Source organism: Carettochelys insculpta, chromosome 17, assembly GCF_033958435.1.
Source record: "Carettochelys insculpta isolate YL-2023 chromosome 17, ASM3395843v1, whole genome shotgun sequence".
NCBI classification, from domain to species: Eukaryota; Metazoa; Chordata; order Testudines; family Carettochelyidae; genus Carettochelys; species Carettochelys insculpta.
In genome coordinates, this window is record NC_134153.1 from 21,314,278 (window position 1) to 21,327,887 (window position 13,610).

General features: G+C 40.2%; 1 protein-coding gene across 3 annotated transcripts in view; it reads left to right on the forward strand.

Moving 5' to 3' along the window:
• Nucleotides 1-10,725: 10,725 nt before the first annotated feature.
• ZMYND8 (zinc finger MYND-type containing 8) overlaps nt 10,726-13,610 on the forward strand; it is a 97,964-nt gene continuing 95,079 nt past the window's right edge. For all 3 annotated transcript variants that reach the window (XR_012647834.1, XM_075011320.1, XM_075011321.1), the window contains exon 1: nt 10,726-10,786. Coding sequence is in view for 2 of the 3 variants with exons in the window: in XM_075011320.1 (XP_074867421.1) it covers nt 10,773-10,786 (14 nt within the window). In the remaining variant the exon portion in view is untranslated. The remainder of the gene's footprint in view (nt 10,787-13,610) is intronic.

The window sequence follows — 13,610 nt, forward strand, 5'->3', positions numbered from 1 at the left end:
CAGTTACACAAAAACAGTATTATCAGAAGTGAGCCACTCTGTTCTCACCTGACTGTCTCACAGCACAAGAATAGAATTAAGTTTTTTATCTCTACTGGGATTTGTGTGCACATTTTCAACTTTGGTTGGTCTGTGTTCATATCTCTCTCCTTCCACCCTCCTAGTCAATAGGCCAAGTTCTAACAAAATATAAACTGAAGATCATAACTCAACTGAGATTTATCTCATTTCATATGAAAAGTAGGAATTTCTATGCAAAACCATAAGATCAATTACTGTGCTTTTTCAGAAATTAGTTAATGTTATCCAAGTGCTCAGCGTGAAAGCTCTTTTACCTCTCAAGCTCTTTGGATTAGGCTGTACTAACCCCAAATTTAAGTCACAGAGAAAGCATTCAAGGCAACAGAGCAGCCTTCTGCTTATTCCATGAAAGGCCCAGAAAAGCCAGTGTTGGCCCCAAAGCCACAGACCTCTCTGAGGACTAAGATTTTGACCTCGACATTTGTACCAACCTTTAGATGGAGCTCAAACGCAGGTTCTTCAAAGGCTTCAACCCACACCCATCATTGCTGACATTCTACAGAGTCACAGAAGCTTTATCCTAACATTCCAGAAGGATCTTCAGGCAGGTCAGCGATGTCCAGTGCAAACATGTCCTTGCCATATCTCTTATATGAATGCACAGAAGCAACTCACAGATAGCCTCAGTTACTGGGAAGTAATCCTTCGTATTTATTTGTAAGCATTCACATAGCACTATTTAACAAATGTGACTCAGTTTCCACATCAGAGATACACTCTCATATAAAAACTCTTCTGGACAGCATTCTCTGTATGTGTGTTATACAACCCTGTTCTATACATCAAACAAAGATTCAAAACACTCAATTTGAACAGACAGTGCCCCAAATGAGCATGGAACTTCTGGATTTCAAATTGATATCAAGGCACTGCATCTTAAAAGAACACTAGAGGGTGCTGTGTTTCTATTCATGTTAAGAAAGGATGCAGACAAAAATGTTAAATTATTAAACTCATGTTCTGTTGTTCCTTTCCACATGTATAGGGTGATGGGGGGAAGAGTATGTTTTGATAATTAGTACAGTAGGGGATAACTAATTATACTGTAACTGGGAGGAGGCTTGCTTTTCAATTTTCAATGCTTGTCTAATAGAATGCCTATGGCAGAAAAGGTCCTTATTTCTATTTATATGTAAGGATAAACTTTAAGCTATGTTTTTATTACTTTTTAATATTTATATTTCAGTAATGGCCATATCAGGATTAATTTTATTGTTTTATAATGTTGTTAATAGTTCATAAAATTTGAGAAAAGACACACCTAGCAGTGAGGTAGGAAATAGATAGAAAACACTGACGATAAAAGCAGTCCAGGGAGAAAATCCAAATGAGAAAAGTCAAAACATTTTGAAGAAAGAAGGGACAGATGGTTTTGCAGTGAACATGCAAAACCACGTGTCAGGATGTCTGCCTTCTATGGCTAGGTCTGCATTCCCTGTGCATCATCTCTAAAAATTAAATAACTTACCACACAGGAAAGTCATGAGTTACCAACATGAACAAATTAATAGGCTTTGAGATTTGTGGCTGGAAGGTGCAAGAGCAAGAGTTAATGTAAAGAAGCGGTATCTGAGGGGAATGGAGCTGTACAGACTCAGAGAATGAAGATGAGGGCTGAGAGAAAGCTCGCTGGTGGAATGATCTTGATGTTATGTTGCTAAGGGTGTACTTAAGCCAGAACGTTTCCATACTGGGTTTGCTGTATCAATCATTGTGACCAGTTTGAATGATGCTTTGGCTGATTTTATGTGTTTCCCTCTCACTTCTGTACAGGGTTGGTACAACACAGTGAAACCCCTCCCCTGAGCCAAGAGCAGCCTCTCCCTGCATATGGAAGTTAGAGACTCCCTTTTCCCCACCCCCTTTCGGTGGGCCATAGAAGACATTCCAATCCAACATTTTTTTCCTGCATAGAGGAAGCAGGGAGAGAGGAAAGGGATTCTGGGTGGGACTGGGTGGCCCCCAATAGGGGAAGGAGTGATGGGGAGAGAAACTAGGTCAGGATCTCACAGCTTCTGTGGCTATTGTCCAAAGTCCATCTTCACTGTTAATCTGCAATTCGAATCTGCACTTTGAAATTTGCATGGCTGCCATTATGCTAATGAGGCACTGAACATGCACATGAGCGCCTTATTAGCCTGCTTCAAATTGCCTTATTACCATGCATCTTCCGAGCGGAGGTGGCATGTGTAGAAGCAGCTGGAGTGAGGAAGGAGGCAAGGGGAGGAATTAGAAGAGGGGATTAGAAGTAATAGAGTGAAGAGGAGGCAGCACTGCTGGTATGAGAAGTCTTTAAGGTCATACCAAAGCTTACATGTACTACGGGTGAAAAACCTAAGAAAATGGTGAGGAGATTAAAACTGGGGCTGGTCTGATCATGATTTGCAGAAGTGGATGAAGATAGAAATTGGGAAGAGAAAGACTTGTAACAGCCACTGTTTTCTTGTTATTTTCATTACATGGCTTATGATAGTTTGCTGTGCTTCTTAAAGACTCCAGCTCCTGCAGTCTTTTGAATACACGAGACTCTCCACTTTTATTTAAAAAAAGGAAAAATAAGTTTCTGGTTTCTCTTGGTTGAAGAGAAATGCTTGAAAATGTCAGTGTAGCCTAAAGTTTCAAAATCACAAGTTAAATGAGTATAATCCATTTAATTTAAAAAATCTAAAACCAAAACATCATGATTTCTTTTTCACGTACTTAACACACAGAATAAGTTTTAGCAGTAGAGTTTGAAAGGACAGGAATTTAGATAGACTCTTCACAAAAATTCTTCCAATGTCTAAAGACAAGGTTGAGATGTATGTATGTTTGTTTAACATACAAATCTTGGAATCAGCAAGAATTGTTGATAAATTGGAGCCTTAATGACCAGCATGAAAAATAATTGTAAAACATTGTCAAGAGAAATGTCAGCTTGTCTTGTAATGACCCTGTTTGAACAGCTCCGTGGGCTAATGGAAAATAAGAAAACAAAATCAGATGTGTGCTCACACAGGGACTAATTATGCATTGGCGTAATACATTGGGTTCCAACTGTTCACTCATAGTCAGCCTCAAACCATTCTTCTCTGCTTGGAGAGCTTCTCCTCAGTTTGGATATGCCTGTTTCTCCACAAGATGTGCTGTTAAATGGGGCCCAGAATCTTTTGCACTAGCTGTTGCCGCATGTTTAAAATACCATTGCAGTTAAGAATCTGGTATGATTTGGGGGTTTCAAGATGTCTTTGGTAAATGGCAGATCATGAACAGAGGCCTCATTTAAGAGGAGAACCTGAAGCATCTTATCTCAGTATGTCTGGGTCTACACTTGCCCCCAACTTCAAAAGGGGCATGTTAATCGTGACATGTTAATCAGGGCCATGGGACATTACTAATGAAGTGTTGCTGTGAATACGCAGCATTTCTTTAGGCTAATTCTCCCCCATGGCAACTTTGAAGCTCCAACTTCGAAGTGCTGGCATGTGTGTAGCTGCAGGTACTTCGAAATGCCTGTGCTACTTCAAAGTGCCTTTACTCCTCCTACTTAATCTGCAGTGAGACAAGAAATAATCAGTGTGAGTCAGAACAAATAAACCAAACCAGAAATGTTACAAAAATATTTTTCCAGACAGACAACTGAATGTACATCTGGACACAGAGCTCTTCAGTTTGGTGGTAAATCAGTTTATCTCAGTCACATGACTTACACTCTCCTTCTGGGCTTCTGAGAAAAGTACCAGCTCCTCCAGTGGGTCTAATAGCTGAGCATTCAGCAATAATTTGAGGAATGTGGGGCCTCTAGACCCGACTCAGTCCCCATTTAGTGAGATATTAAAAACCGAAGTCCCAAGGTGAGAAGAGTTTGGAGACTGGATGCTGCTTAGGCTGTAACTCTCTAGAAACAGTATACAGTTACTGGCACTGCAGCTTTGTCAGAGATAAAATGGGGAAGGGGAACAATCTCTGTGAAAGGAAGCTACTGAATTGATGTTTAGAATCTCATACTCAGGAGACAGGTTCATACAGACTTTGAAACCCACAAGTCCGTTTACAAGTCTTATAATGCTAGAGGAATGTAATTTCCTCCTTCCCTTTCTGCTTTTCCTTTGGGAATGCGACTCCTCTTCCACTGAGAGTGTGTCTTACATACACACATGCAAAACTGTGATGGTTTCTCACTTGCTGGTCCCTCTCATTTCCTCGTGGGTTTTTAACTCATTTATGCTTCCCTTCTGGGGCTGTGAGCAACCCACTTTTTTTCCCTTATTGAATGTATATCCCTCCCTGTCTTCTCCCTTCAAACACCTTTTCCCTATTGGCTGTCTTTTACTGTTATTTCCAATTGCATTTCTCATTGTGGATTGGGGAATAAGAGCCTTGTTCGGGACTGCTGCGGTTTTCTTGGCTTGAATGAGAGCTCTGCCAGTGTTGGACAAAAGCTGAAGTGTGTGGGGCTCTCCAGGAAACACTTTTCTTGCTCATTGTGAGCCATGGGTAGAGTTTCTGGAAGTCTCTGTGGATGGGTTACTGAAAGAGGTGGTGGACTAGGTGACCTCCTGAGGTCGTTTCCAGTCCTCGAATTCCATGATTCTATGTCATCACCTGCTTGTGGGGGTGCAGTCAGTGGTCCTCTTAGGAAATGGTGTCTCCTGCCTGTAGAGAGTAATAGTAGGCATCCTTCAGTCTACATAGACTATGAATCGCGCCCTTTATAGTTTCAATTGAGTACTTCATTTACAGCGTCTACTGTGACTATGAAGACCCACACGAGAGTGACAGTCCTTGCTCCATCTCTTGCAGATGTGGTGGGTGTCTGGCAAGTCCTTAGTGTGCTTTCTGTGCGCTCGCTTCTCCCCTGCTAGCTGTCTGATCCTCATCTCGCCCTTCTGAAGGCCCTTGTGTAACCCCTGCCTCCATCTGCTGCGGTCATCTGCTAGTTCTTCCCAGTTGTCCAGCTCGATGTCTACCTCTCTGAGGTCTCTCTTGCAGACATCTTTGTAGCGCAACTGGGGTGAAATTCCTGATGGATGGCATATTCTGCCTGCATGGGCACCTTTCACAGAAGTCTCTGGAGAATAGCTCCTCTTGTTTCTGGTAGGTAATGTGTGAAGTTTGTGCAGGATGAACTCTGTATTATATTTCTCCTTCCCCACCCATCCTCTTCTCTCTTCCATTTTTTTCCACTTATTTTTTTTCTCTTCCTGCTCTGATTTTCCCCCTCCACCCTCCAGTTCTCCTAATATCTTACATCTTCAAAGCACTGTACTCTCAGATGCTAGCTCAAAGGTGCCCAGCCTGTGGCCCCCAGGATATACAAACACAGCCCCTCAGTACATTTCAAAAGGCCAAGGGCCTGCTTCAACACATTGTACTAATAGCTGATTCATTAGCATTTTGTTGTGTTTCTCTTACTTGGAACCAAACTTCAACAAACTGGTTGCTGAGATACAACCTCAGACTTCCCAGTAAGGGCAGTCTTTATTTGCAATTAGGGAAAGGATTGTATTCTTTACTGTTTTTATTCTGTGTTCTATATTTCCAATACATGTATTATATATTGATTTCTTTGTTTTATTTTTAACTAGACACCACTGTGCATAGAAACAACCCATTTTATAAATACATGTGAAACAAATTGAACTTACAATATAAATCAGTGCAGGTGACTTTAAATCATTTAGAATCTGTTTTGCCCCCACAAGGTTGTTCCTAGGTTTCTATGACCCTCCTGTGCAATAATTCATTCTAGCTAATTTTATCTCTGTACTCCTCTCTCTTACCTTAAAAAAGGTCTTTGTTTTTTTCCCTTCTTTGTTTTCTTTGCTCTTCACAACCCCACATGTAAAAGAATTGGAGTAGGTCTACACTACCAAGCTTTGTCAACACAATTTATGTCCACACAAAATTTGACAAAAGAAAAATCAGCAGAGGGTGTTCACACTTGCTCACTGAATCTACAGATCATGTCTACACTGATGGCAGTATGACCAATGCACAGTGGGTATGTAATCCACAGTGCAGTGTTCTGGGAAGGCAGAGCTGATCACTGCACTTTTTGTGATTCCCTCTGAGTTCTACAGCCTCCTCAACTGCTGGGAGAAGCACCATGATGAGGAATGTCAAAGCAGCACAGCAGCTTGTCTCCCCCAGGCAACAGCAGTATGCCCCCAAATGTGTTCCCAGTGCAGGGCAGAACAGGAGCACTCCTATGATTTCCTCTTTGTTTGTTCCTCAAACACAGCAGCTCATTCAGCTGCCTGATAGTTTCCAGAGCTTTGAAAGAGGAGGGATGCAGGCCTCCAGAGAAGCAGAGATCAAAACACTGCTCAGAGGGATCAGGGCAGGCATTGTGGGATACTGGTGGAAGCCAGTTCTGTGGACAAAGCAAACAGCAGTGTTGATACTGGCTTTTATTGACAATAAAGGGAGGGGGAAAGAAAGAAAAGTCTCATGTTATGGGAGTTTTTTGTCGCCAAAATTGGACATTTTTCCCAGCAAAAGTCAGATTGCGCTATCTATACTTAGACTGTTTTGTTGCCAAAAGGAAGGTTGTGGCAACAAAATTATAGTATAAATTAGGGGCATTAAGGGTCACATGCCCCCAAACATTGTGTGTGGGAGGGGCCAGGCAGCAGCTGGTGGGGGAAGTAGCGGAGCCCTGACCCACCTTCACATTTACTGGCAGCAGCAGGTAAAGCACAACAAGGTGGCCTCAGCTCATGCTGCTCTCTCAATGCACTTCTCTGGGGTTGGGGGAAGGAACTGCCTCCACATGAAGTGGAGCGATGCGGTCAGGGGAGCAAAGTGAGCTGGGGACACCTTTTTCCACTTTCCCCACTGCTGCTGTTGAGTGCAGAGCCTTGGTCAAGCCATAGGACATGCATTGAATTGTCTTTTATTACAGGATAAAAAGCCCTCTTTTACTGATTGCACCAGTGGTTCTTGTAACTCCTTAATTTGAGATACAATCTACTGTGGTAAAACATGTCTAATGCACCAAAAAAACAGAGAAAATATTTAAAGCATTCTCCTTCCCAATTTTGTATTTTCAAAACACCAGACAAAACCCAGCTTCTGAGTAATACATTTTCTCTGAGTTTTGTTCTTGTTTTGCTGGCTTGTGACCAATGACAACTGGACCATTCTTTATAGGTCAGGCCAATATGTCTCTGAATCTAAAGCAAGGGTGGGGAACCCACAGCCCCTGGTTCACATCTGATTTGTGGCATGCCTGGATCTGGACCCCAAGGCTTGGGGCTCACTTCCCCAACATCTGGTCCATGAAAGGTGGAGAGGCCTAAGCCAGGGCCAGATCCAGCCCAAGGGCTCTGCCTGGGGCAAGGCAGAGCGACGGGGACAGGAAATGGCTTCAGGCTCTGCATGCTGCTCATCCCGCTTCCCCAGCTGGGGGAACAGCAGCATAGCAATGCCTGTAGAGAGACTAGCTCTGCCACTCTGATTGGCTGGAATTCCAGCCAATCAGAGCAGTGTGGGAATGGTGCCTGGCAGTAGCGGGAGAAAAGGCTCCCTGGAAAGGCTTTTGTTTGCTGCTGCCGTTTCCCGAGCTGGAGGTGGTGGCAGCAGCGGTGTGCAGAGGTAAGCACCCAGACCACTCTCACCTTCTCTTCCTACCAGACTCCTCCACCCTGCGCCTGCACCCCCTCCTGCCTAGACATCCCTGCTTCCGCTCATTTCCAAAAACCCTGCCTCCAGCCTCCCTTCTGCATAGACCCCACATCTAGTTTCCAGAAGCCCCCTCCCACACATTGAACCCCCCATTTTTGGTCCCACCCTGGGCACTCAGAAGAGCTAATCAGGCCTGTAGGAAGGCCTGAAGCTCAGTCCCTCCTTCTCCACCTTCCTGCCTCTGGTGCTGGAGAACAAGGGGAGTAAGGTGTCTCATTCAGAAGCCAGAACAGTAAGGTTTTTGTGATTTTTATTTATTTTTCTGAGTCACTGGCACCCGACCCAAAAAAGGATTCCCCACCGCTGATCTAAAGGGTAGCACTTGAGGACTTGTCTAAGGCTGTTACCATTCTGTGCATTATCTAATAAGTTACTGTCTCTTGTGCAGTTTATCCTCTTCCTAAGAACATGTCACTTGGCAATGTGCTCAGCCACCATTAATGCCATTGTTTTCCCACACCTAGGTCTTGCTTCACAGAGAACATTGATAAGTACTATGTTAAATTTTATTCCTTCATGGCACTTCATAGGGTGTTAAGCTTTTTATTTATAATTTGAGTAATACCAGAGCTACACAATTAGTTGTCTGTTAATGAGAATAAATTTTAGTAGCTGATAATTTACCTTCCTTGTAGCTACATCCATGTATTTATGCATCAGAGGAAATAATCCTTTGCTTCACAGGGTTTTAGGCACACAGTGAGAAAGAAAGCTGCTTTAATGGGTTTGAACTATTAAAAGGAATTTCTGAAAATGCACACTTCAGTGTCATGCATTTCCAGTGTTTTGTTGTTGCAGTAGTGGGCTGTACATGTTTCTTAATAAAGGAATTCTCTTTCTGTTGCATTCTTAAAACAGAACATAACTGGCAATGTAATCTGTGAGCCTTCCTGATCTCTGCCCTAAAAATATTGCCCGGCTAAAAAGGGAAAAACACTTCCAGCAGAGACACCAGAATTGGTTAGGAAATAAAAGAGCGTTGGATTTGGGGCTTTTAATCTGTTGGTGTAGCCTAAAATGCAAGAGCACAGAAAGATGTACCCTGTTTTGTAACATGGTGACTTGGGATTTCCCCATAGAAGATGAATGATGTCTCAGAAACAATTTTAATTCAGCATGAGACACTACAGCCTAGGATTATTTTTTTGTATTGAATTGCATATATGTGACTCAGCAGATTCACAATGGAGAGGCATTTATACTTCTGTGGTAAACTGATTCTGCCCTTTTGGGTGGTGTGGGGGATTTATTAACTTTATTTGTGGTGATTGGCTTAAAGGTAAAGTAAGGGAGCCTTGTGCTGGTTTTTGTGTGGCAATTACCTTCTTCCTGATTTCAGAGAGAGCCTTTCTAGAGCCTGCTTTTGTAAAATCCTAGGTTCTGCATCAAATCCCAAGTCAGTATGGTAAGAATGTTTAGCTTTGCTTTGGTTATTTTAGCTTATTTTCTATTTAATGTTTAAATCTTAAACCTGTCACTTCCCTTATCGTTCTTCAGAAAATAAAATTAATAAAAGGTCACATTTTCATAATCAGTGTTTTCACTTATAATGTCCAGGTACACTATAGTTTGCTGGTCCATATAGAATTTTGTGCTTTAAAACTTTTTTTCAGATGTAAGATTTTGAATACAAGGGTAAAGAGTAGGCCGAGGCTTTTGTGAAATTAGGCTCTTAACATATGCATTCAATTGTAACTTTCTTTTGGCAGAGTGAGGAATCTGACTCTCCTGTCCATAAAGAAAGAAAATTGAATCACGGTCTGTATTTGGAGGATGAACATTTTTTTCTTTTACCAAAGTGCTTGAGAACTGGCTTTAAATGAAACAGGTTGTTTAAATGAATTGCATTCTAAATCCCATGACATCCCATTTTTTAGATTTCTTCATGCTATAGCAACTTAATCTAGGGCAGAAACTGAAGCAAAATGCTTTAAGATCTAGAGAGCTGCGGAGATAATCATGCGTCCATCGGAAATTAGGTTCTTGTATTTGTACACATGATGATATCTATATTTTCTTAGGGCCTAAACCTTAAAAAGTACTGAATCTGACAGGGTTAATAGACAGGAAGCTGCAGCTGCAGCAGACTAATAGGGAAGTCAGATTTTTGTGTAACTGACAGCTTTAGAAGGCCTGAAGGTTGGGGGAGGGGGATTGGCAAACAGAGCATCTGGTGTGATATTGACAATTTGTATTATTCTTTGCAGCATTTTGTTTTTAAATTTGGAGAAAGGCTAGATCTTATGTTTCCATGCATGTAAATGTGTGTGTAATGAGCTACCTACTCTATCATTCAAATTACGTTATACAATTGTTTTTGTATAAATCAAACATTTTAGTTCTTAGACTGTTTATGCTAAGTATTTAATTGAATTATGCTCTGCATGTTTGGGTGGGTATATGGGTTTTCAAAACCTAAAATATGATTCTTCCTATTTTGCAGTATTTAATTTTGTTCCCTTCCATGCTTGTTCTGTTTCTGCATGCTTTCCTCCCTTTTCTAATTATGGCCTTAGCCATGCGGGTAACATTTCAGAACAACAGCAAAGTGAATTTAGCTTTTTTCCTAGAAAGAATAGTTTTTGTGACCTGGATGAACCGTCCCTTATGCAAGTTTAAAATAGCAAGTTTAGAACAGTCAGTAATGATAGTTTGAGATGCATGCTTTATTTAAGCAGACAGTGATCAATTTTCACTGTTTGAATATCTGATTGTTTTGTACCAGGGTTCATGTATAGGACTTCTTTTTAATTTTTTTCTTTTCTGAAACAGGCCTACTTTAGCCTGTCTTCTCTATGCACAGGATGGCTCCTGCCTGCCAGAGCTGCACAAAGATAATCGCTCAGGAAGTGTTTCAGCCAATCCCCTGAAGCTTTACATTCAGATTTACCAAAGTAGCCAATCCAGGATTAGCTTTTATTAGGAAGACAGATCATCAAGCTGAAGTGCCAAGCCCTTTCTGTCTGAGTACTGAGAGCCTGTCCTCCATGTTTTATAAGTATTGACATAACACTGTGTTAACAATGCATCCACAGAGGTAAGCTTTACTTTTTAATTTTTTTTCTCTAAGACCTATAAGGTGTGGGTTAACAGTGTAATTCTCTGTGATTTGTTGTGCAAAACAGACACCACAGCACTCTATTAAGTTGAAACTGTTTAAATTTGCTTTCTTAGGTCACATGGTTAGTAGCCATTAGCCAAAGCTTTATTTTGCAGACTGCAAAAACCTTGGCACACCTACTTCTTCACAGGAGGATGGTGTTTTTAGAGTTTATTAAGATTCAGGTATTCCAATGAAGCTTTCTGTCTCTGAGCAGTTTGCCAGCACTATTGTCTGTTGTGTCACATGCCTGCTGAAGAGAAAATGGAAGCTAGGGAGCAGATGCATTTAACTGCCCTACAGGGAGTCAAGCAGGGATAATGGCAGACAGCAGAACAGGCAAGTTTACCTTTCTAAACAGTGAAAGGAATAGCTTTGCTGAGTTATCTTTGGGAAAAGATGTGATTTTAAAAAACCTGGACATCAGCAAAAAGTGCTAATGGCAGATTGTAGATATTGGGCCTAGGTGGTTTTGTGCTGTTGAATCATGTTTTTTATGCAGCTTGTCTTTACTTACAATGAATATTGGAATTTTTATTACAGGAGTAGTTAGTACAGTGTGTTTCTCTTTCTGAAGGACAATGTATGGTTAACATTTGTTCCTTTAAAATAAGTTTCTCAAACTGCAGGTTTTAGAATTAGTTTTCTGGTCAATAAAATGTAACAGTACATCTGTTTAAATGCCTAATTCTTTAAAGAAACTATATTTTCAACTGTCAGCATACTTCTCTTGCATAGTTTAAAATAAATTTATGTACCTTTTATCTGTATATTTTGTTTTACACTGTGGCAGCCTCAGTTCTGTGTTGTGGAGTCCAGGAGATATGTAAAATCATGTGTGGCTCTTGACAGCATTATGTGCTCGTTTTTGGCTATAATGTTTTTCTTTTTGTCTCTATTTTTGTTTGGGTTTATTGCTATGTAATTGTTTCAAAAATTTCCTTTTTGATCAATTCCCAAATCTGCCAGCCTGTTGTATCTTCTTAACTGTGGAAAAATGAGATGGTTGCTTGAACAGTTGGTAAGTAAGCAGTGTGCTGCTCTCTGAACATTTTTAATAGTTTAACAATTTTTGGTTTTAACAGGGGGCCATTAATCCAGCAGGTGAACTACTGTCATTGGCCAGTCATGTAAAAAATGTTGAAGCTTTGATCAGTATCTGTTTCAAATTGTTTGTTCAAGTAAATTGTTCTCTTTTGAATATACTGTTTTTCTGATAATGTGCTGCTAAATTTGAAGCTTATATTTCCTATTTACCTTGAGACCAGTTTTTTTTTAAACTTATTCTTTATCCCTAGATCCTTAATTAAACATGGTGGAGGCTAGGGCTCTATTTGGTTGTTCCTCAGGTTTTTAAGGTGTAATGAAAGTGTTAGTACTCAGCAGTACTTTTACTCAGTATTTTCAACACTTGAAGGGGTATTTCTTCCTGACTATATAGTCTGAATACTACATGAAATATCAAATTCTGTTTGGTTTATTACTGTTTAAAATCTCTAGTGCCATTGTTACATAGTTAAGATGTAGCATATGTGTATCTTAAGTTGCCTTTTACTGGACATTTTTCTCATAGCAGTGCAATTATCAGAAACATCCTCCTTGATGCTTTTGATCTAATTTTTGAATTGTTTTACAGTAGTCTTTCCCATACAATGTTAAGAATGTAGATTTAGAAATGAGTATACCTAATCGCTGTATGTTAACTTTTATAAATGTACCCCATAGATTTGATAACATACTGTAACATAGTAATTTAATTCTGGTTACTTCTTTGCCAAGATTAGTATCTTACATGAAAATAAAATAGAATAATAGAAAAGTATTATGATAAAAAATGTCTAATTGAGATTATAGTCTAAATGAAGGCTGGAGTGTACTGTTGGTTCAAGGTTTTTATAGTACTTACATATGACTTAAATTTTTTTTAAGCATACACAAAGGTAATAAGCTGAGAAATGTGTTTTAAGCTGTTTTTATTCTCCAATTCCTAAAATTAAAAAAAATTACATTTTGGCATAATTTTCCTAACAACAGCATGTACACATTTGCAGTTTGGTTTGGAGTTTTAAACATTGCATAATATTTATATTTGTTTAATGTGAGGAAACAGGAATAAGTGATTTGCAGTCAAAAAGCTTGTATTAAAATGGCTCCCACAGATTTTGTTAAAGAAGGATCTGTTTCAGATCTGCACCTCCTGACACATTGCTGACAGTGAAGTATATTTGTATAAGCTGCCCTTATGCATGTAGTGAAACGTAGCATTGTGATTCTGTTAAAGCTTGCTATTTTTAATCATTCAAATATAATTATTTTATAGTTAACAAAAAATAATGTCTGCATTGCAGCAAGATGTCTGAGGCAAGGTAGAGACAGCAGTGTTGTTTCACAGATCAGCCCAATCACGCTGCTCCGTGGAGTACTGGAGCCAATAGAAACAGAGTGTAGGTTAAAGATTGACAATTGCAGTGGCAAGACTGAAAGGCCTTCTGGAAATTTCTGCCATCTTTGTTTCATCTAAGTAAAGCAAATTCAGATAAGCTGAAGAATTTCATGTATTTTGGGGGCTTTGTCAAGGTATGATGCTATCTCTCACTCTTAAAGACTGCATAATAAGAAGCCCTGTGTGCTGTTTTTGTGCTGTTCAGGCCAGATGGGGTGTGAGGTTTTGTTTAAGTGACAGAGACAGGAAAAAAGCACGTACTCCTTCTAGCCAAGATTTTGCAAAGCTGATTCTTGTTCATTTCACAGTTACACCAAA